This window comes from Paroedura picta, chromosome 7, assembly GCF_049243985.1.
Source record: "Paroedura picta isolate Pp20150507F chromosome 7, Ppicta_v3.0, whole genome shotgun sequence".
NCBI classification, from domain to species: Eukaryota; Metazoa; Chordata; class Lepidosauria; order Squamata; family Gekkonidae; genus Paroedura; species Paroedura picta.
In genome coordinates, this window is record NC_135375.1 from 79,251,688 (window position 1) to 79,273,670 (window position 21,983).

At 41.6% G+C, this 21,983-nt stretch overlaps 1 protein-coding gene across 9 annotated transcripts in view; it reads left to right on the plus strand.

Moving 5' to 3' along the window:
* CCDC171 (coiled-coil domain containing 171) overlaps positions 1–21,983 on the plus strand; it is a 164,363-nt gene that overhangs the window by 3,462 nt on the left and 138,918 nt on the right. For 3 of the 9 annotated variants that reach the window (XM_077345127.1, XM_077345122.1, XM_077345125.1), the window contains exons 2-5: positions 6,001–6,127; positions 8,214–8,388; positions 11,407–11,597; positions 14,284–14,415. In XM_077345127.1, coding sequence (XP_077201242.1) covers positions 6,044–6,127; positions 8,214–8,388; positions 11,407–11,597; positions 14,284–14,415 — 582 coding nt within the window. In that variant the 5' untranslated portion in view covers positions 6,001–6,043. Of the gene's footprint in view, positions 1–3,119; positions 3,154–5,997; positions 6,128–8,213; positions 8,389–11,406; positions 11,598–14,283; positions 14,416–21,983 lie in introns of all 9 variants that reach the window. The other 6 variants (XM_077345126.1, XM_077345119.1, XM_077345124.1 and 3 more) reach the window with 4 other exon arrangements.

Consider the following 21,983-nt stretch of genomic DNA (forward strand, 5'->3'; position numbering starts at 1 on the left):
ACTTCCACATGTTCCAAAGGCTGGGCTAGAAAGGCTGCAGGGGGGGGCTGCTACCCCCCCACACACCCATTTTCCAAAGGCTGGACCAGGCAGGGAAGGCTGCAGTGAGATGCCTCCTTCCTCCACACCTTCCACAGTCCAGGCTGGGGGGGCAAGGCCAGAGAAGGTTGCCTCTCACCCACCCCACTCCCAAAAGCTAGGCTGCTCTGGGAAGGTGATGGGCTGCCCCCTTCACACTCATCTCCATTTTCAAAAGGACAGGCTAGGCAAGAAAGGCTGGGGGTGCCACCTCCTTCCAACCCGCCCACCCCACGTCTCCTAAAGTTTGGGCCAGGCCTCCTTCTGCTGATGCCATCGGACTGCTTGAAGAAAATCCTTTACTTACTTGAATGAGTTAAAACATTCATTGCATTCTGTCTGTTCCTTAGCATTCTGTTTTTGTAATACTGACTATCTCTGCCTCCCTTGTATCTCATTTGTGCTTCCTACCAGCAGAGAGCTGAAATCTGAGATTATCATAGGAGGCAAAGGAAGCAGCTGATTTTCCTCCTTTGCTTGGGGGAGATGGCAGGTGGGAAGAAGCTGAGAATGGAGCAACTTACCAGCCACAGGACCTTTCAGAGGGGCCAAGACTTCTTCCACCCAGTAAATAGCAGGAAGAAGAGAACAGATAAGCCCCATGATTGGCCCTCTTTGGAAGAGTGTTCTCTCCCTATTAGCAGTATTCCCCCAGGAAGGGCCAATCAGGTAAGGAGTGCTCTGTCTGCTGAAATTTAAGCAAATTGGCCCTCATTGACAGAATGCAATTTGAACTGATTGGCCGTCATTGGCAAAGTGTTCCCTCCCAATTTGCTGCATACTCCCAGGGAAGGGCCAATCAGGTAGGGACTGAGTTGTATGCATGCAATTTGAACTGATTGGCTTTCATTGGCAGATTACAATTTGACCTGATTGGCCCTCACTGACAGAGTGCAATTTGCACTGATTGGCCCTAATTGGCAGAGTGAAATTTGATTGGCTTCATTGTCAGTGTGGTATCTCCCTATTGGCAGCACACTCCCAGGACCCATCAGGTAGGGACTGAGTTGTCTGCATGCAATTTGAACTGAGTCAGCATGGCTTTTGAGGAAGTTACTACCGTGCTAGATCAGGGAAATGCTGTGGAGATATTTTACCTTGATATAAGTAATATGGTTAATAAGGTTCAAAATGATATTCTTATTGACAAGTTGGTAAAATGTGGTATCGATCAAGAACTGCTTGATAGATCGCACCCAAAGGTTGCTTATGAATGGTTTTCCATATTCTTGGAGAGGAGTGATGAGTGGAGCGACTCAGGGATCCGTCCTGGGCCTGTGTCGTTCAACATATTTAGATGAAGAAATAGAGGGGGTGCTGATTAAATTTTCAAATGACACTAAACTGGGAAGGGTAGCAAATATACCAGAAGGCAGAATCAGAATACAAGATGATCTTGATAGGCTAGAAAATGAATTTCAATAGTGAAAAACAAAGTTCTGCATTTAGGTAGGAAAAATCATATCCATCATTGTAAGATGGGCAAGATTTGTCTTGGCAGTAGTACGTGTGAAAAGGAATTGGGGGTCTTAGTAGACCATACACTGAACATGAGTCAGTAGTGTGATTTGGTGGCTAAAAAGACAGATTATGGGCTGATTAAAAGAATTAGTGTCCGGATCACGTGAAGTGATGTTACTGTTTTATTCTGCCCTGGTTAGACCTCACTAGGAGTACTGTAAGGCAGGGGTAGTCAACTTGTGGTCCTCCAGATGTCCATGGACTACAGTTCCCATGAGTCCCTGCCAGCATTTGTAGTCCATGGACATCTGGAGGACCACAGGTTGACTACCCCTGTACTGTGTTTAGCTTTGGGAACCACAACTGAACAAAGATGTAGACAAATTGGATAATGTCTAGAGGCGGGCTACAAAGATGGTGAGAAGTTTGGAGACCAATTCATATGAGGAAAGGTTTAGGGAACGTGATCTGTTTAGCCCAGAGAGACTGCAACTAAGGGATGATATGATAACCATCTTCAAATACTTGAAAGGCTGTCATATAGAAGATGGACGAGAACTAATGTGTTAAATTAATTAAAGGATTTTTGGCTAAACAACCGGAAAAAGTTCCTAACAGAGCAGTTCCTCAGTGGAACAGGCTTCCTTGGGGGTGTGTTTTTTTTTCTTCCTCCTTTGGAAGTGTGTAAGCAGGGACTAGATAGTCATCTGACAAATGCTGATTTTATGAATTTAGGCAGATTGTGAGTGGGTGGGCAGGAAGAGATGTGTCAATGTTTGTCTCTTGTGGCCTTTCCTTGCATACCCTGGGAATTGCTGATCACCACTGTAGAATGGTAGGTGAATTTCTTCCAGGCCAAGCTGGATTCTGGAGATTTTTGTTGGGGGAATCACTTGGGCATGAAATTGGGACCACTGTGGGTAGTCAGGTAGTTGTGAGTTCCTGCATTGTGCAAGGAGTTGGATTAGATGACCAATGGTATTAAGGTGTTTTTCTGAACTCTGTATGTTTTAGCATTTTTGCTTTGAAGAGATGTTATCTCTGCAGACATGCATTCATTGTTTTGAGAACTGCAAAATCACGCATGTGTAATAATACCTTCTAGATAGAAAAAATCCCACAAATAAACTTATAGAAACCTCTGGGAGAGCATGACATTGTGAATGAATTAATGGAATTCCTTTACCCCAAAATTTAAACATTGCATGAATATACAGCCTCGTGATAAATAATTAAAACTACTAATCCATATTTCAGTACGAATAACCTTCACAAGGTAATGTATCTTAAATATAAATCTAGCTAGATTTTTCCTCCAAAAGCATTCTATTTTTTAAAAAAATCTGACTTAAATTTAAAAATGTGATTTAAATTTTTAAAAATCCAGTTTGATTAAAAAATTTTTTTTAATGCACCTTGATGTCTCTGGTGCCCCCACCTCCAACACTTTACAGCTGCAAGCCACTGGCCAGCAGTCCTAGACCACAGTGAATTTAACTCTTTAAAATGGAGATCTAAAGTTGGCTTATGAACCACGGTCTGTTTGTTTATTATATTAATACACTGCCTTCCCCTTGCAGCTCAGGGTGGTTTACATAAAACACAGGAAACAAGGTAAGTACATTATAATTCAGAGTAATATCAAATGAATAACAGTGGTTGTTTAATAATTCATAACTGATATAACATAGCAACTAACATATATTAACTATAACCCCAAGAGTTGGTCAGTTCAGGATTCAGTTCAGGAAGATGGGAAGTTCTGGGGGCCCTAGTATATAGTTATTGGTTCAGTCAACCTCAACCAAATGCCTGGTGGAAGAGCTCCATTTTGCAGGCCCTGTGGAATTGAGTTAGCTCCGGCAGGCTCCTGATCTATTCTGGGAGCTCATTCCACCTGTTGGGGGCCATAACAGAGAAAGCTCTGGCCGTGGTTGAGGTCAGGTGTGCTTCGTTAGGGCCAGGGATCACCAGCCAGTTGGAAGTGGCAGAGCGTAGAACTCTTTGTGGGAAATAGACAGTGAAGTGGTTCCTCAGGTTCACCAGACCCATACCATGTGTGGCCTTAATAGGTGATTACCAAGAACTTAAGCCTGGTTTGGGATTCACCTGGTCGCCACTGCAGTTGTTGGAGTGGGGCCTGGATGTGGGTCCTCCACGATGCATTCTGAACAAGTTGTAGTTTCTGAATCAAAGTTAAGGGTAGGCCTGTACCGAATGAGTTTCAGAAATCCAGTCACAAGCGTATGGATCACTGTAGCTAGGTGTTCCAGGTCAAGTAGGGCGCTAGTAGTTTGGCTTGGCACAGGTGGTAGAATGCCAGCCGTGCTACTCTTGGAATCTCTGCCTCCATGAAGAGGGAGGCATCCAGTATGACGCCCAGGTTCCTGGCGGAGTGAGCTACTGACAGCTGCATCCTGTCCAGGATGGGCAGTTAACTCCTAACAATGGCTTCATGTTTGTGAATGGAGTATCTTGGCTTGATTCTTTGTGTTGGTTTCTGTCTATATGTGTGACCACAGGAATTATATTTTTGAAATATAGAGCCTTTTTCTTTAGACCCTAGGGATAAACTGGTTTTTAATGGTTTTTTGACGGTCAAATAATTGTATTGGCCTCAAATATTCACTTTATAACAACCTGAGACAGGTTATTAATGTTCCCAGTTTACAGGCATAGTGTAAGTTGGGCAGTGAAAGGCTCAGGAATATTAGGACATGAACTCACAGGTTCTCCACAAGATAACTGTGGAGGGGGGAAATAATAAAACCGGTTCTCTTTTAGTACACAGCGGTTATAGATTTTAACTACAATCAGGCATAAATTGTAAACAAAAGTCCCTGGACCTATGTTATTTTTCACAAATACTGTCAATGGAACTCCATGCATAGACTTGATCTTTCCCTGCCGCCTCCACCTCCTTGCAATACCCCCACTCGTTAATTTTGTGAATGGGCTGGTGGTCTGGAAGGGCAGGGAATCCAAGGACATCACACACTTCTTCATTCTAATAACACAAGTTTGGTTGGACACAGCCCTGTTTTCCCTTTGTTGTGATGTATAGTGGATGCTATGATCTGTATGATCACTTTTCATATCTAATTTTCTTTATTTTAGCTTTCACTTAAAATATTTTTTAAAATAGTATTTAAAACACTGCATCTATTATCCCGACTCTCCTCTTTATTTGCTCTCCTTTTCTTCATCATTCCTTTGGGTGTAGCTGCCATAGTAACATCAGTAGAGTAGGACCAGATCCAGGTGCAGTTCTGTTCTGTTTTTTTTCTTTTGTCTCCTACTTTTATTTGAGATGCCAGCTGAACAAGTGACGATGAGGTAGAATTTATAGCTGGCTTCTAATAAGTTCTCACTGTCTAAAACAGACAGGGTAATTGTGTACGTTCATCTTACAATAACACTAATATTACAGTAATTAAACTGCAAGCTGTGTGTTCATCTGATATACACTTGTTTATCCCTTGGCTCTTTTCAAATCAATCAGCTTCTCTTTCTGCTTGCCATTAGCTGGAAATATGGCCTGCTTCATAAGTTACCAGCTGTGACTGTTCCCATGTTGCTCCTAGTAATATTTGATAAAAGTCGATCACGTGGGTGGGACCCACTGCATGATTTCTTCCTGCAGCCGCCGCTGCCACAATATTGCTGATAATATAGGAACTGTCCCTATGGAAACAGACAACCACTTGGTGAATGGTGACTTTAAAGTCTTTCTGAGTTGGCCTTCACTTCATTGAATGACGGTTCGTTCCATTAGATGATCGTGTCCTCCTTCAAAATTTCTGTCACTCTAATTCTTGCTGTCAGGATACAGTAGAGTGGGTGAGGAATCTATACGTACTGGTCAGAGTTCTTCAAAGAGGAATAAACCTTAATAAATCCGAGAATAATGTTGTGAATATTATGTTGAATTATGACACTTGCCTAAATAGATTGTCAGCATTTGCTTTTGCATGTCAGATATTTTTCAATTATCCATTTTGTTTATGGCCAGTGCACATAATTGGTCTGTGGGTGATGTTTGTTCAGTTTTTGAATGGTAACTGATCTCGAAAACTTGAAGCTCCATTTTGTAGGTAGTAAAATGTTTATTTTTCTACACATGCGAGAAGTTGGGATGGTTTTGATTTTTCTGTGTAAGGGTGTAAAATAAAATATTGTATTACTGCTAGAAGAGTGGGAGGTTCATACAGTGTAGAATATTGTAAAATAATATAGGGCACTGAAAATGTTATGGATAATCATTGCCATGTGACAGATAAATGTGCAATAAATTGCAATAATTGTGAGAGTCTGTTAAATGGTATTGTAATGTTCTTGGTTTAATTGCTGCATTTTAGCCATATTTCTTTGGAAGGCTGCGTGGGACTTAGCTATACTTATCAAGGCTACTGAATATCAGAACTGATATAACACTGTTAAAATGCTTGTATTTTGAAGCAGGCATGGTAAAACGACACCTCTGTCCAATAGCAGAGAATCAGACATGGATATTAAGGAAGAGTTGAGAAGGAAACTTCATCAAGCCATGAAAGAAAAACTGGATTTAACTGCTGAACATAATGAAGAAGTAAGTGCTTCACCTTCATGTAAAACTTTTAATATAATATGATGTGTGTTACTAAAGGACTTGGCATTTCTTTAAAATATCTATTAGCCACATTTCTTCCTTATAGAATGCAAGGCAGCTTACAGTATAGATATATAAAATAGAATAAGTAAAACATATGAAAACCAAACTTTAAAATCATAATTTAGGACTGGATTTATTTACCTTATTTTGTTTTTTTTATTTATTGTCCACCTTTCAGTAACTCAGAGTGGATTGCACATAGTGAGCCAGTATAGTCGCAAAACTGGGACATTGCATTGAGATTTTAGAAGCCTGGAAGCAGCAGAAAGACCTGAAGCCTAACATAAGTATTAGCATAACACATCAAGCAGGACAGAAATTACATAAAAATAGGATCCTTCTTACAATAAGCTAAAGACAGCAGTAGAGACCACAGTCCTTAATCTGTTTATCTAAGTACGTTTGTAAAGCCATTTTGTACAGTACTGACTTATGCAGAAAAAGCCCTTTTGAATAGTTCAGTTTTGCATAGTATGTGGAAAGCCAGGAAAGTGGGAGGTTCCTGTCCTTCTTGGGCGAGCCATTCTACAAGGCAGGAGCCACAACACGGAAATCACATGTAGGGACAGTTGTTGATCTTGCCCATTTGCAGGTTGGCACCCGCAGAAGCCCCTACTGACAGAAGCAAAATTGTCATGGCACTGCATAGGAGGAGAGGCAGACCCACAAATAAGAAGGGTCAAGGCCATTAAAGGATTAGTATGTAATGGCCAGTACCTCAAACTGAGCCCAATAAACTGCATTGCTACAAACCTGTGTGTCCGCTGCTCTATATGCACATCAAAGAATGCTTAAGAGGACTGATAACTCCACTATTGGCTTGTTTAATGAAGGTATAATTATAGTTATACTATATAAACTTTATACAAAGTTTCAGGAAACTGGTTTTAATCCCTAATTAGGCTCCTATTGCATGGAAGTCAGAGCTCTTACACACACCCCTTCTAGCTTTTAAAAAAATGTCCAGCCTGATGATATTCTGGAGAATTTACAAGCTCACATATTGTTTTCTAGCTAGTATAGTTACAAAATATTACATTGTGTGGACCGATGTGGCTACCTATGAAACAAGTAAATTACAGAAAGAGTGCTATTTGGAGCCTGTAAGTGTGTGGGGAGCATTGTCTAAGGCCCATTATGCACGGCCGCCGAAACGGCGATTTCGGGGCACATGGAAAACGCGGAGGGGGAAGAAGCGAAGCAAACTGGTTATGCACGGGACGGGGCGCAACGGCGGCAAAACCCGGAGCGGCGGCTGTCGAGGCATCGATGCGGAGCTAAGGGGAAGCGAGGCGGGCGCGCCACTGTGTTGGCGAGCGTCGGAGGCGGAGGCCAGGAAGGGCAGAAGCAGCCTGCGCAGGCGCAGTCCTGCCGGGTTTGTCGGGCACGGAGGGGGAGGGAGCATGTTTCCCCTTCCCCTTAGTTTACTCCCAGTTCGCCTCTCCCCTTCTTTGCTGCCCCAGTTCCTTTGTATTGTATATTTGTCCTTTGTTAATTCACACTGTTTTATAAAGTTTTTGTATTTTCTTAGAGACCTCGCCTCCGTTCTTGTTTGTGGTTGGGGTGTGTCTTTGGGAATGGGTGGGAGGTGGGTGGCCGGCCTCTCTGCCATCCTTAGCCGCGACGATCCCCTCGCCCCCCTCCACTGTGAGCTCTCTGTCCGCCTTTCCGTCCGTGTTCCTTTGGGTTCCCCCCGGCCTGCGCCGCCGTTCGTTCCGGCAGCCGCTTGAGCGGTCGCGCCGCCTCCGGCCTCCCCGATTATGCACGCGGTCAATTCGGCGCCGCCTCCAGTTGCGCCCTGGTCGCCCGGGAAGCTGCGCTTTCTTCCGCGTTCCGCTAACGCGACTTTTTCGGCGGCGTGCGCCGAATCTGCGGCCGGTTGCAGCCGACTCCGTGCGTTATCGGTGATTTTAGTCGCTGCCATTCCACCCCGAACGCTCGCTAAAACCCCCGTGCATAATGGGTCAAATACCTACAAGAAAAGCTGTCTCTCCTAAGCTCTGTCTCTAAATTCCTTTCACAGCTATCAAAATGCTTAAGTCAGATTGCCAAGTTGCGAGCTGCAGTCGAGAAAGGTGAGGCTGTTAGACAGAGTCTGGAGTATGAACTTGCTGTTTCAAGGAAAGAAGCTGGTTTGGAATGGTGTTCAGCAGAAGACAAGTTATGTGAAGCAAACAAACAAATTGAACAACTTCAAGGTAAGAGTTTTAAAGCCCATCACTAAAACACTTGTAGAACAAAGTTTTTGAGACATGAGTTGATACAGCACTTAATCTCATCTTGCTTTTTTTCTTTTTTCCCTTCCTTTCTCACTCATAAGTTCACACCCAATATAACATGCTACCCCCAATTCAATAAACTGACAAGGTTTAGAGCTGCAAGGCTTTAACTGCTGTCGCTGTAATTTAAACAAAGGAGACACCATTATGGCTTTTCAGGCCCTCTTTTGGTTCCTTCACTCATTTTCACCCGTTTCCCTCCTGCTGCTCCACCAAACTAATATTTAATTTGATGAAACTATTGATCAAAAGTGTGTTTTGTTTTCTAGAATGCTTCTTTATAGCTTGCTTTCTATCTCACTGCATATATTCTTTCATGCTTTTCTCAATTTTGTTACCTTAAAAAAATTCAGTGAGATTTAAGCTTGAAAACAATGGTTGTGAAATTTCAATTATTCTTCATCTTCAGAACCTCTGTTCTTGTTCTTGGAAGCAAGATATCACTTGCAAACTCCTTAGAAACACATACAGCTTTTTGATCTGCCTTTCTGAAATCCTGCAGCAAAGCATCACAAATATTATAAAGGATAGGACATTTATTTCAAACTAGCTTTAAATACTGCATACAAAATCTTCACGTAGAGAGCTGGTCTGGAACAGTGTTCAGCAGAACACAAATTATGTGATGTAAAATACATGGAAGCTTTAAGCTTTTGATTCTTGTTTTATTATTGTCCAGAGTGATGATCAACTTGAAATATAGTTGTAAAACGCTCTTGTTATTTAGGAGCTGTAGATGCTGAAGCTGCTCTCAGTGCTGAATCCTGAGTTTGTTGCTTCTCTGGTTTCTCCTAGGCTGTGTCTTAATTGATGCTTTTGCTCTCTAGTTGCTTAGAGACTTCTCCTTTTCTTTCTCTGAATGCCTGGGATTGGTCCTTTAATGTCTGCTTTGTGGTATAGTGAGACATACTGTCTGAAGGGATCCCCTGTGGGTTTTTGTGGCCTTCATCTGTCTTTATCCTCTTCAGGAATATGTTTGGACTAGGAAAAGAGCCCATTGTAAACGAAATACAATGGGCGCTAGAATGTGGGGGAGAGGGAGGGACAGGGCAGCACGCGGAAAGGAAGGGCACCTTAGTGAGGAGGCGTCGTCGAGGGCGGGTGGCAGCGGCGGGGTGTCCTCGGCTCCTCGGCGTGTCCGCGGCGGCCATGTTGAGTTGCGGGCGGGTCTTTTAGAGCTCCAACTGCCGGGGGCTACCTTGGGCGGCGGCCTGACGCGTCGGAGGCGCGAAGCAAAGGGAGCAACTGCGGAGGCAAAGGGAGCAAAGGGAGCAACTGCGAGCCGCGCTGCACGCGGCTCGCAGTTGCTGGGGCTGGGAATCGGAGGGACCAATCGACAGGCGCACAGCGCCTGCCGATTGGTCCCTCCGATTGTCCGTCCGGAGGAAGGGTCCAATCCGGACCCTTCCTCATCACGGACACATCCCGCCTTAGAACCCCTTAGCCATTTATTTAGTCCGTGGCGCCCGTGGCGCCACGGGCAGTTTAAAGATTGGGATGTTAGATATTTGTTTTAATCTCTCTTTTTTTTACATTTTTAAAAACACTGTGGGAGGGAATACAGTTTTCTAGATTTGTAGGAATAGTAGGATGTCATGAAATGAAATTGAATTCTGTGTCTCAACATTCCCTAACAGAACTACTTATTATAAAGATATCCCTCCTTTAGATCAAGCTGATCTTTAGATGATTTACAATTACGAAGAGTACACAATTCTTTTAGATGAAAACAGTACAAGAAATATGGCATGTGGCTCCAGGTCTCCCGTTTCTAGGAGAAATGTATTCCTCAGTTGTGTTGTTTCTTTGCATTCCTTGTGGGGCTACAGTGAGATCAGAGGGAATTGCCCCTTGAGAAAGCTTGCTTCTAAGCTGCATGCATTGATGTAAATATACTAGCAGAGTTAAATATATCTCATTCACATTATGGCAGAAACGCTAAAGGAATTTCTATCCTTATCCTTCCCATATTCAGAATAAGATTGTCTGCTCCTTGGAGGTAGGGCTTTAGTGGGGGTTTTTTGGGGAGGGGGCACAATTGCCTAGAACACAATGTTCCTGGTAGTGATCTTTATCAATAATGTGTGCCTAATCCCAGCTCTCCATTTCTCATAATGCTGTGCTGGACAAAATGTTAACCGCATGTCACTTTTTGCTCATTTTACATTGAGGGCTTTCTTTATGTCCTACCTGAGTCATCAAGTCTGAGCCAGTCAGAATGTGCTGAGCTTTATCTGGTGGAGGCCAACTAACACCAGCAGCAAGAAGGGCTATTTTTGCATTTGGTTTTACTCACCACCTGGAGACATGCTCACTGCCTACAGAGTTCTCCAGGACATTTTATAGAGTGCAGATTAAATAAACCAAAACCCAAAGTCACCCTGCAAGAGCTAAATTGTGTCATTCTGCAATGGGAATGGTGTTTCTAGGCTACTGTATTGAAGACCCAAGGGATACCTTTGTGGGGACAAGGGGACTCTTGATATACTTGGTCCTTTCAGGCCACAAATGACTGATGTAGACGAGCTGGCTACTGAAAATGTTCATGGGTTTATAACTCATTCAAGATTTGTTTATAAGACTGACTACCATGTCTTGTACTGCTGTGTCAAAACAAAAACAAATAAAAATTCCTCCTCATCTTGCATATTTACTGTATTTTATATAAATGATTTCTACTGTCTACTTCAGTTCATTGTGGTTTTCACCTGTGGAACAGGAACTTTGTGTGGATTCTTGTATTTTTAATGGTAGTAAATCTACAGTACAAATCCAAATAGAAAGAAATCTGCAGCTCCAGAATATCACTGTTCCTTTGTTGCTTTTCTATTGTATTGTTAGATAGAAAGGAACGAAAATAACTTCTGGTGGCTTTAATAATGTGTTTGCAGTGCTTTAAGTTCAATGAGTCCATCGCCTTGTTTCTCTTCTCAATAGCAACAATTACAGCTTTTCAGCAGAAGCTGAATGAGACCGAGAGAGCCTTTCATATTTCTCAGCAGCACTGGGATGACAAACAGCAAAGACTTGTAAATGACATAGCCGAAAAAGACCTTATTATCAAGTCCTGCAATAGCGAATATGAATTACTCTTGAAGGAGAGGACAAAACTGGAAAATATGTTGAAGGTATGTCTTTATTCAAGCTGTGTAAGTATTGGGCAGGGGGATCAATGGAAAAATATAATTTCTTATGAAATTAGTTTGGAACTGGTACAAAACAAATAATCAAATCAAATATAAACTCATGAATACTGGGAATATTCCTTTCTTATTCTGAGCATTGCTGTTTCTTATTACAGTTCTGGAGTCTTTTATGTTTGTAGCCATGACAACCCCATCCACTTCTTTGCCTCACAGGCAAGATTTTCCCTCTGCTTTTCTTTCCCTTTCTGACTGAGCAGCCCTAGTGATCTGTCTTCTTCTTTCCTGAAGAACTTTGGCTGTACCACCCTGTGCCAGTATGATATTTTACTGCTGGAACCTCAGGGAAGGATTGGGATCGCTCTTTGACAAACCACTGAAAATGGCACTGAATGCTTTAATGTTCAAAGTTAATTATTTTATTCATCAGTTGTAATTTCTGAAGTAACTCCATGTTGGTAAAACCAATACATGCGCAGACTATAGAATTTATGTTTCAAGCTAATGAAAATTTCTTAAGCTTTTCGCAGTGATTTTTTATTATTACTCATTCAGCTTATTTTTCGCCCTATCTCATGCAACTCAGGGTGGATTACATCATACAATCGCATCTCGATAAAATTATTAAAATCGAAACCAAATTTTGGTCATCCTCTGGTAGTTCTCATACTAAAAAAGGAGAGAAGAAGTAGATGGTGGGAGGATCTTCTGGCCTTTAGATAGCATACCAATATAGCTTCAATGGGGGGCCCAGCATAATTCAGATATTACTTTGGGCCTCAGCCATAGGCCTGGAGGAACAGTTCTGTTTGTGTTGACATGCTTTTGTTCTAAAGTTTCCCCAAACATCCCAACACACTTTCTTTGAGTATTCGCTGACTTTTTTGGTTTCCAGAAGGCTGGTATACTCTTTCCAGTATCCAAACTCCTTCTCTTGAGATTTTAACTGACTCTCTGGGTCTCTAAAGGCAGTTTCTAATCATACTACACCAGGGATCTCTTCACTCTTCAGATCTATCACCCTGCTGAGTCTAGGCAGGCACAGTCCTCCCCTCTGTACAACAGTATTTTTCAACATTTTTACATTGAGAACCCCCTGAAACATTCTTCAGGCTTTGAGAAACCCCAGAAATGGCACAATCATGCAGAATATGGGAAGCATAGCTGTGTAAATGGCTACCTGGGACAACCTCCCTTTCCCACCCCCATCATTGGCCATTTGGGAAGGGGGAGGCGGATCAACATGATCATATATGGTCATATCACTCATAAATGTTTAATACATTTAAAATATATTAAATTCAATTAACTCCCACTCATTCAGGAAACCTTTTCCAGATCCATCAAGGAACCCCAGAGTTTCACAAAATCTTAGTTGATAAACCTACTGTAGAAGATCTGTCCCTTTTCCTTGTCCCAAATGGGAGTCTCTAACTATCCACTTTCCCCAATTCTCCTGTCTGTGTTAAAATGCTCTCAGTCAGGCCTCAGTGCTAAATGAATTCTCTTCCTCAGCATGCAGGTCTTTCAAGACTTTCTCTGCTCAGCTGATGCTAACCAATCAGATTACTTGGAACTGCCTGTCACTCAAGGTTCTCTGTTTCTGTGAAGAATTAACCCTTCACAATTTGCACAGCATTTCTAAGCTTTTAAAAGTGCACCCCATCACAGTAGCATATCTTAAAATATCAGATGAAACATTAAACTCTGGTGGCATTGCAGAAACTAGCCTTAGAATCACAATTACCTCTTTTCCCTTGTTTGACTTTCTCTTCTGTTTAAGGCAAGTCATTGTTTGTCATTGCATCTGAACCTTGTCAATCTGCAATTCTAATTGGGATAGCAAAGTGCAAGCAATAGTTCATGGGTTAAGGTGTGATAGACTCTGGTCTGCTTCAAGGCAAGGGGAAAGAGTTCATAGTATGCGAAGGGAGAATGGAAGGAGGGAGCATGTGAGACCAAGGCATTCATTTAATGTGCAGCCCATAGGTTGATGTTGCATGTAAAATGGGTGACTGGTTCTTAAAACCTGTGTGATAGTGAAAATACTGTTGAAATGAGGGTACTGCTGCTGTAAGAACTGAGTCCACAACTTGGAAGATGTTAAAGGAACTAGAGTCAGGTGTGACTCTAGTACTTTCAACATACATAATTCTGTACTAGAACAGCTCAGTGTATCTAATAAAATAATAATTTACAAATATTTCCAATATTTTTATATTAAGCAAATACAATATTGGAATAATGTAGTTGGTTGTTTAGGTTTACCTAGGATTTTCTCTGCTGCTTCTGCTTTAGCACCAGTTTATTGGTGCAAATAATCAAACCTGGACACCTATAAAGTTCTGTGCAGTCAAACAGATCCACCCATAGTTTGTTACTAGTAGGAGGTACCATGTTCTTGGTGCTTTTACATGCAATGTAGTGCATTGGCTTACTTGTGAATCATTTAGAATGTCTGGATTTAATACTTATTCACCCAATGGTCAATTGTGCAAACTGGCAGATATTTGTGAAATAAACTAGACCTTGTGAAACAACCCCTGCTGTCTATAAGAAAAACGAGATATTACTGTCCTTTGCATTTTTGCTCAGTAGGTTTGATTTCAGGGCTTAGACCTGTAGTACTTAACTGTTTTATTAATAAAAGTTAAACTGTATCCATGTCAAGGACACCTTGGAGCACCAGGAAGAGCAGAAGAACATGATAGAGTCAGAGATAAGGGAGGTGGCAGGAGAGGAGTTTAGGTGTCAGGCAGAGCGGTGGAAAGCAGAAAGAAGTGAACTCCACTTTCTGTTGCAGGTATTCTTTTCTTGTGTATGTTAAGTAGTGAAAAATGTATCCATTATGTTTATGCTGTATCACTCCACATAAATACAGTAATTATAGGATTGGATCCAGTGGTTTATCAGTAGAAGGTATTACAGATTACAATCTTCCTGTGTTCCCCTTATCCCAGTAGCTTTTCTGCCAACAGATTGTAGGATCTAACCAATTATGTTCATAACTGAGTCCAACAAATCTCTCAAGGACTAAACAGCACAGGTTAGTTTTCAGATTTCAACAGGGATTGTTGGTGATGACTAATATCATTTTCTTACAAGATCAGGCATCTTTTTCTGCAGAATTTTTTTTTTTTACATATTTGCTAGTTCCTGCTGTGCACCATCTATATTATGTTTTCACCATTCTTGGATATCTTCCAGATTCAGGGACTAGTGTAACCAAACATTTATCACATTGGTCTGTTTTCCCCCCATCTGTTTCTTGGTAACTTCCTATGATGTGAATATGAATGCTGATGGGGGATGGGTGGGTAGTCAATCTTAACTATGTATTAAAACAGGACAGATTATCATTGGTAAGTGCCAGAGTCTCTTGAATAACGTGCCGAAAATACTTGCCTTCTTTTGTGATCTAACGATAAAATCACATGCTTCGGACTGAGGGCTTGGTATGATGTTCTTTAAATGAAAATCTGAGTTATGAGATTTTTGTATTTCAGGCTTAGAAATTTTGTCCTTAACGGGTCATCGAAAATGAATGCATCTGTAAAGCATTCTGAACAGTATAATCCACACTGGTTAGCAGATGCTGCAGTGTGGTCCTTCCCTGGGGTGCCTGTCTGCCTGATGCTTTCTGACTAAAGGAGGAGTAGAAGCTTTATAACTATACAACAGCATCATCTTGTGGCTAGCAGACACTATTATGCTGTCATTTTAAAATTTAATCTGTGAAGAGCCTGTTCTGCTGTTCAGTTAAGCCCATGTGCACTGTTTGGTTTTCATTGAAATAGTGGGAATAAAGAATTTCATGCAGTGTTTTATCCCATTATACCTTTTCACTTTTAAGTGTTACCAGATGGTACAGTTATGGATTCTCCCAATTGTCACACCCACTGTGTTTTTTGCAATTCAGAATTGATAATGTCTTTCAGTCCAGTTCTGCTTTCTAGACTTTTGTGGCATTTAAATATTTATTGAATACTCAATATCAGCCTTGTATGAAACTCTGTGATGAATGAAAAGACAATGAATCAAAAGGGAATGAAATATGCATCCAACTCCCTTCCCTCCAAATCCCATGAGAGATTAAAGAAATTTTTGTTTAAATGCAATTAACTGATATTTATATGCAACACAAGCTTTTTGCTAAACCTGTTGGGTTGGTGGTGATATACCCCTAAATGTGGTTGAGGCCAATAACAACACCTATTGGGCTCCCAGAACCTTCTCCCATCCAGATATACTCTCTTTACGGGGGTGTGACCGTGATGTTACTGTGATTAAATGTTCTGTGAATAAACGTTATTGTTAAGTTACAACTTTATTGATGATACCACATTAATGACATTATTGTATTAAGTAGTATTGTATCAGATAATTTATGTTCTTTGTAAACCATCCTGAGCCGCAAGGGAGGGCAGTATATAAATCTATCTAAATAAATAAATAAATAAATAAATAAATGAGCCCAATGAACCTAGAATGGCACCAGCTGAGGGACTGATTCTACTCTACCCCTCTTGGATAATCATGTCATTAGGTATTTGCTGTGTATCTAATCCATGTGGTGGACCTCATGTGAAAAAAGGGGCAATTTTCATCCATTTCTCCTTTCGCTTGGAGGATCTCACAACCCCTAGAAATGACACTTGTTGGGCACATTTTATGCTTCTCCAGGAAGGGGGAGACTGGGAAATCATGCACAGGATTCCTTCTGTGCGCTGAACTTTTAAAGTGGAATCAGTCCGATAGGAAAACAGCACATTGTGATCCAGTTGTTCAACTGTTTTTTAAAAATAAAGAGTCCAGTGCGAAGAATAGCATCGCCTGTTCTATGTGCCCCAATCAGTATCATGGCTGCAGAAGTACTAAGATTTTCTCCCAAGAGCCAATGTCCTTTTAAATAGGTTTTCAGGAAAGTGACTAGCCAGGTGGGCTTCCATTGGGGATGTTGAAGACTGGGCACTATAACAGAGATGGTTCAGACAGCATTTGGACAATCTTTAAACAGGGCAATACTCAGAGGAGTTTCTTTGGTAGATTACAAAGCAGACACTTGATGGCAAACATTGAATATCAGCTTGCCAGCAATTTAATGTAAAATTCACTCTTCAAAAACAGGGTATGCAGCAGATTGCAATATCACTACTCTGCTACAACTCGCAAAAAAAACTTTTAATGTTGAAGCTGATTGGTAGTTTTAAAACTTTTCTTTGACTTTTCTTTGTTTGCAGCAGACTTGGACAACCAACCTGGCCAATGTACAAAGGCTGTTTTGTGTAAAGCTACTTGCTTCATCTAACTTTTCAGCAATTCCCATGTCCCCCCCCCCCTGCTGTCTTGGCTGGAAAGAAATAACATCAGCCCAGTCTTACCCAGTGCCTGTTTTTTTAGGAGCACAGTTTTGAAGACCAGTTGCCTAACCCTTTGATGGTATTTTTGCTAAGTGCCCCTTGTGGTGGTCTTGTAAGGAGTAAGCTGTAGAAAGACTCAGTATAATCTTTCTATTTCTCTGAACAAAAAACTTTTTTAGCAAACTGAGTCTCCAGTGAACTGCCATCTAAATCGCTGACTTCGTGTTCTGTTTCTGATGCTAGCTGGCAAGGTGTGGATGGTTATGCTACTGCTTTAACCCCTAGGGTTTGTTCATGCAGCTGCATTTTAATTGTTTTGCAATGAGACCTACATAGATTCAGGATGTGCAAACTGTAGAACAAACCTTGAATATATATATATGGGTTTGCCAAATTCATGTATATCAGTAATGCCAACACATGGTTGGATTATACATCCACTGGTGATTCTCACAATAAAGTTATTAAAATACAGTTATCCTATATTATACAATTGGTATAATCCTCTAGTTATATATTCTTGTATAGATCTTTCCTTAGCCAAGAGTGTTATGGGGCATAATATAATCTGCATCTTCTGTAAGATTCTATACCATTGAGGTATTCTAAAATACAATTTAGCATAATATAGGTCATCTACCTTGTACAGTCTGTTTTTTTGACTAAAGCCCTTCCATGTTTGTTGCAAACTTTGGCTTTTATCCTAAGCAACACATGAAGAGTTGCATTTGAAGCAGCTTTTCCCATTTCCCACTGCAGCCTTCTTAGTCTATCAGTATTGTAGTCCTGTCGGTCAGTATGCCCTCATGAGCAGTGTAAGAATCTGTGCTATACTTCATCTTGCAATCACTGTTTGACTTCCACAAGACCTAAAACCCACAATCAATTAATATAGTCTTAAGATTAAGTTTGGGATCTGCAAATGCCAGAAATTGAACAAATTTGATTAATTCAAGCAATAACCCCAGCACAAATAAAGTGTATTCACACCAAAGAGACAAGGACGTGTGTCAGGATCTAAGCGTAAAACATCTGTGGGTCTGACTGTTTCAGCTGCCCAAAGCCTAGCCACTGCTTCCTATCTAAATGTAGAAACCACTGCTTCCTATCTAAATGCAAAGTTCCATAGGACTGCAGGATCTTGGCTGGTTCCATTGAGAGCTATTGGTGTAGGAGGCTTTTCCCATGAGGTATCTGGGCCTTGCTAATTTGCTTTAGCAACCCAGTGTAATGTCTGGGTCTTATTTGGGAAGCACTAATTTGCATCAGAGTGATGTACACCATACTGGCTTCATGGGGAGAAGGCAGATATGAAATTTCTAAGTGGCATGGTGACCTGGTGCCTAGGATTTGTCAACCCCCCCCCCCCGAATGTATGGACATTCGGTGGATTATTCCTTATGCTGATGCTCTTAGATATAAACTGGTAATATGTGCAAATGGTAGTCTTTATAGGTAAAGGTAAAGGTATCCCCTGTGCAAGCACCGAGTCATGTCTGACCCTTGGGGTGACGCCCTCTAGCGTTTTCATGGCAGACTCAATACGGGGTGGTTTGCCAGTGCCTTCCCCAGTCATTACCGTTTACCCCCCAGCAAGCTGGGTACTCATTTTACCGACCTCGGAAGGATGGAAGGCTGAGTCAACCTTGAGCCGGCTGCTGGGATTGAACTCCCAACCTCATGGGCAGACAGCTCCAGACAGCATATCGCTGCCTTACCACTCTGCGCCAAAAGAGGCTCTTTATATTAGTCTTTATATTGAAAGCCTAATATCTAGAAAACCATGTATCTGCTGCGTCCCTTTATGTCAACCTTTTTTCAGAATATGGAATAAATCAAAGCTAGATAGCATTGAGGAGCTGGGTACTGCATCATGATTTTTAGAAGAAGAAGAGTTGTTTCTTATACGCCACTTTTCTCTACCCGAAGGAGGCTCAAAGCAGCTTACATTCGCTGTCCCTTTCCTCTCCATACAACAGACGCCCTGTGAGGTGGGTGGGGGTGAGAGAGCCCTGATATTCCTGCTCGGTCAGAACAGTTTTATCAGTGCCGTGGCGAGCCCAAGGTCACCTAGCTGGCTGCATGTGGGGGAGTGCAGAATCAAACCCCGCATGCCAGATTAGAAGTCCGGACTCCTAACCACTACACCAAACTGCAAGGGTTAGCACAAGTAACCCTTGCAATGCAAGTGACAGCTACCTAAGCGAAATGGCTGCTTTAGAGTTACCATTTTTAAGCACAGATGGCCTGTGGGTGGTGCTGATTTATGCTTCGGCTGGTATTGAAAATGGAGGCTTCCGTTATGTTTCATAACTTGCACTAGACTCAGGGTATAAATAAAGGCATATGGATGAGGGATTGATGTGCTGTTTATCTGCTGCTTGAGACTTTGTCAAAGCTTGAGATGCTCCTCTCTTGCATTGTCTCTTGATATGCCTCTTACCCCAGAAATAGAGATTATTCTGCCCTTTCTCAAAGGATTTTGGGTCAATGCTCATCATTCCTTCCTTCACCATCTTATTGTCATAACCCTGTAGCTTTTACTGAGAAATATGCCCAGGTCACCTAATAAGCTTCATCGAAGAATCACAGTTTGGGCCTCTGTCTCGGAAATCCTGGGCTAATATCCTAACCACTGCAACATGCTGACACTCTACATGAGGATATGAAACTGGCTATTTAAAGTTATTAGCTACTGGTTGTCGTTGAACACTCAGGATATCATGTGATATATGAGCACAGACATCCGGGCTTCTGCTCTGGCACCATCCTCGCTCCAGTGAAGTTTGGAGGCCAGCTGAGTCTCTTCAGGGAAGGTTGGGGAATGAAGAAAGTTGATAAAACTAAAGTTTTGTTGAGTCAAATACCCAACAGTGAGCTGAAACATGGTTTCATAAAGTACTTGTGATTCTGTATTATGTCTGAACCCAGGGAATGGTTAGTAGTACATCTTCATTTTTACAAGTTCTGTTACTTACAGCATCCTCGTGGAATGGTGTCTCCCTTATTATACATCTGATGTCACATCTTGAGTTCTTGTTATGAGCTCAAGAAGCCCCTGTTTTCCCCAGGCTTTTATTATCCCCCCTCCCTTACTGGTTTTGTGATATGGGAATTATTGTATGTGGTTTTATTTCCTCTCTGATATCTTGTTACCTGAGGCTGTTAATACTGATTATTGATTGATATACTGATTGATATTGCCTCTGGCAGTTTTAATAGTTTTTCTTAAAGCAGCTATGAGTTTTTACCCAAGTGCCCCAGTTTTTAGGTCTGTATGGTACACTTGCTTGATAATACGTGCTATTGAAATTGTACTTGTGTTCTTTGTGGGGGACTGCAAGGGGTGTGATGCATGATTGTACTCCAGTGTTCCTCAATGTATTATGAAGAGTTTGGGCTTCACTACAATGCTTGAAACCCTAGTAGTCATGCAATCTATGCCTGGTTTGGAATCAACTATGGTCATTCTGAGTACCCAGCTTGCTGGGGGGTAAACGGTCATGACTGGGGAAGGCACTGGCAAACCACCCCGTATTGAGTCTGCCAAGAAAACGCTGGAGGGCGTCACCCCAAGGGTCAGACATGACTCGGTGCTTGCACAGGGGATACCTTTACCTTTATCTTTATGGTCATTCTGGATAGAGAATTACTTTAGTTTTTGTTCACTTCCAGAAACATACTGGTAAACTGCACTGAACCTAGCATGAAGAAAGACCCACTATGATGTTATTCTAATATTGTTCTTTTTCTACCTTGGGAGTGAGGGGGGAAGAATCCATTTGCGATTTTAGGGCAGACGTTATGCTTGCCTGACAACTGTAGCCTGTGATATTCACCACCTTAAATACCACAAAGTGGTGAGAGATGTAAATAATCTAAATTTGAGGCATAGTCGTTTGAGTGTTATGGGAGGGCAGTAAATCCTTCTGGAATCTTACCAGAATACTCTCTCAACCAGCTCACAACATCAAACTGATGGCCATATCATTTTCAGAGGTGTGTGTGTGAATGTGAATGAGTGAGTGAGAAATTTCCTGATACCTCTCTAAGATAGAAGAATATGGCATTTATAAGGTGGGTCACACAATTCATATTGGCTTTGGTCTGTTATAGGTACCAAAGAATATGGTATCAGAAAAGGCAACTTTGGCATCGAAAAAGGTCAGGATGCCCACCTTGCTTAATCAGACTGATGCAGAAGGAATCAGAAGGCCAGTTGTTGAAATACAGGCAGACTACTAATGTGTTCTTTTTAATGGATTGTGAGGTTTTTGGGGCTGTGACCCCACAGTAACCTTTTCTTTAGCTGACTTGCGTCTGAGATTAAGACAGTGACGCGGTGCTGGGAGAATTTAAATTGGTAGCTGTAAGTGCCTTTTAAAATACCCTGATTCTGCAGGCAAACAAGCTAATTATATATATTTTTCTCCCCTCACAGAGGAGCTATATACATCTGTGCTAAAACAAGAGCAACATGCTTGGAAATTAATGAGTGAGAAAGCGTTGTATTGGATAGTTAAGTGGCAATAGTAAATACCTCCCCCAAAGAGGTTTTTATATAGTGGTGTAGTAAAGGTGCATACTGAGCACGCAGTTGGATAATAACTAGTGCCTTCCATTTTCCAAATTGATTATGGTACTTGGTGGTAAGAAATAGAAAATTTGAAATTGTTCCTGAGGAAAACCTGGACTCAGTTCATTTTGAACAGTGGAACAGATTCCATATGTATCATGTATCCATGGTGTTTTTTTTTAAATCCAGTTTCATATCTCTGGCAGTCTTTAAGGCTTGTAACATCCTTAGAACATAATCCAGTGACGGTACAGTGGAGTTTTTGGTGACTTTATTGACTAAACCCATTGACTTCAGTGGAACTAGAACGGTATAACTCTGACTTTGGGTGGCACTTAGGAGAATGATTTACGTGTGCACAGAGGACTGAATTCTGTAACTGTTATTTGCGTTTGCAGTTGTTGACAGATGCTTCAACCAGATGCAGTAAACAGG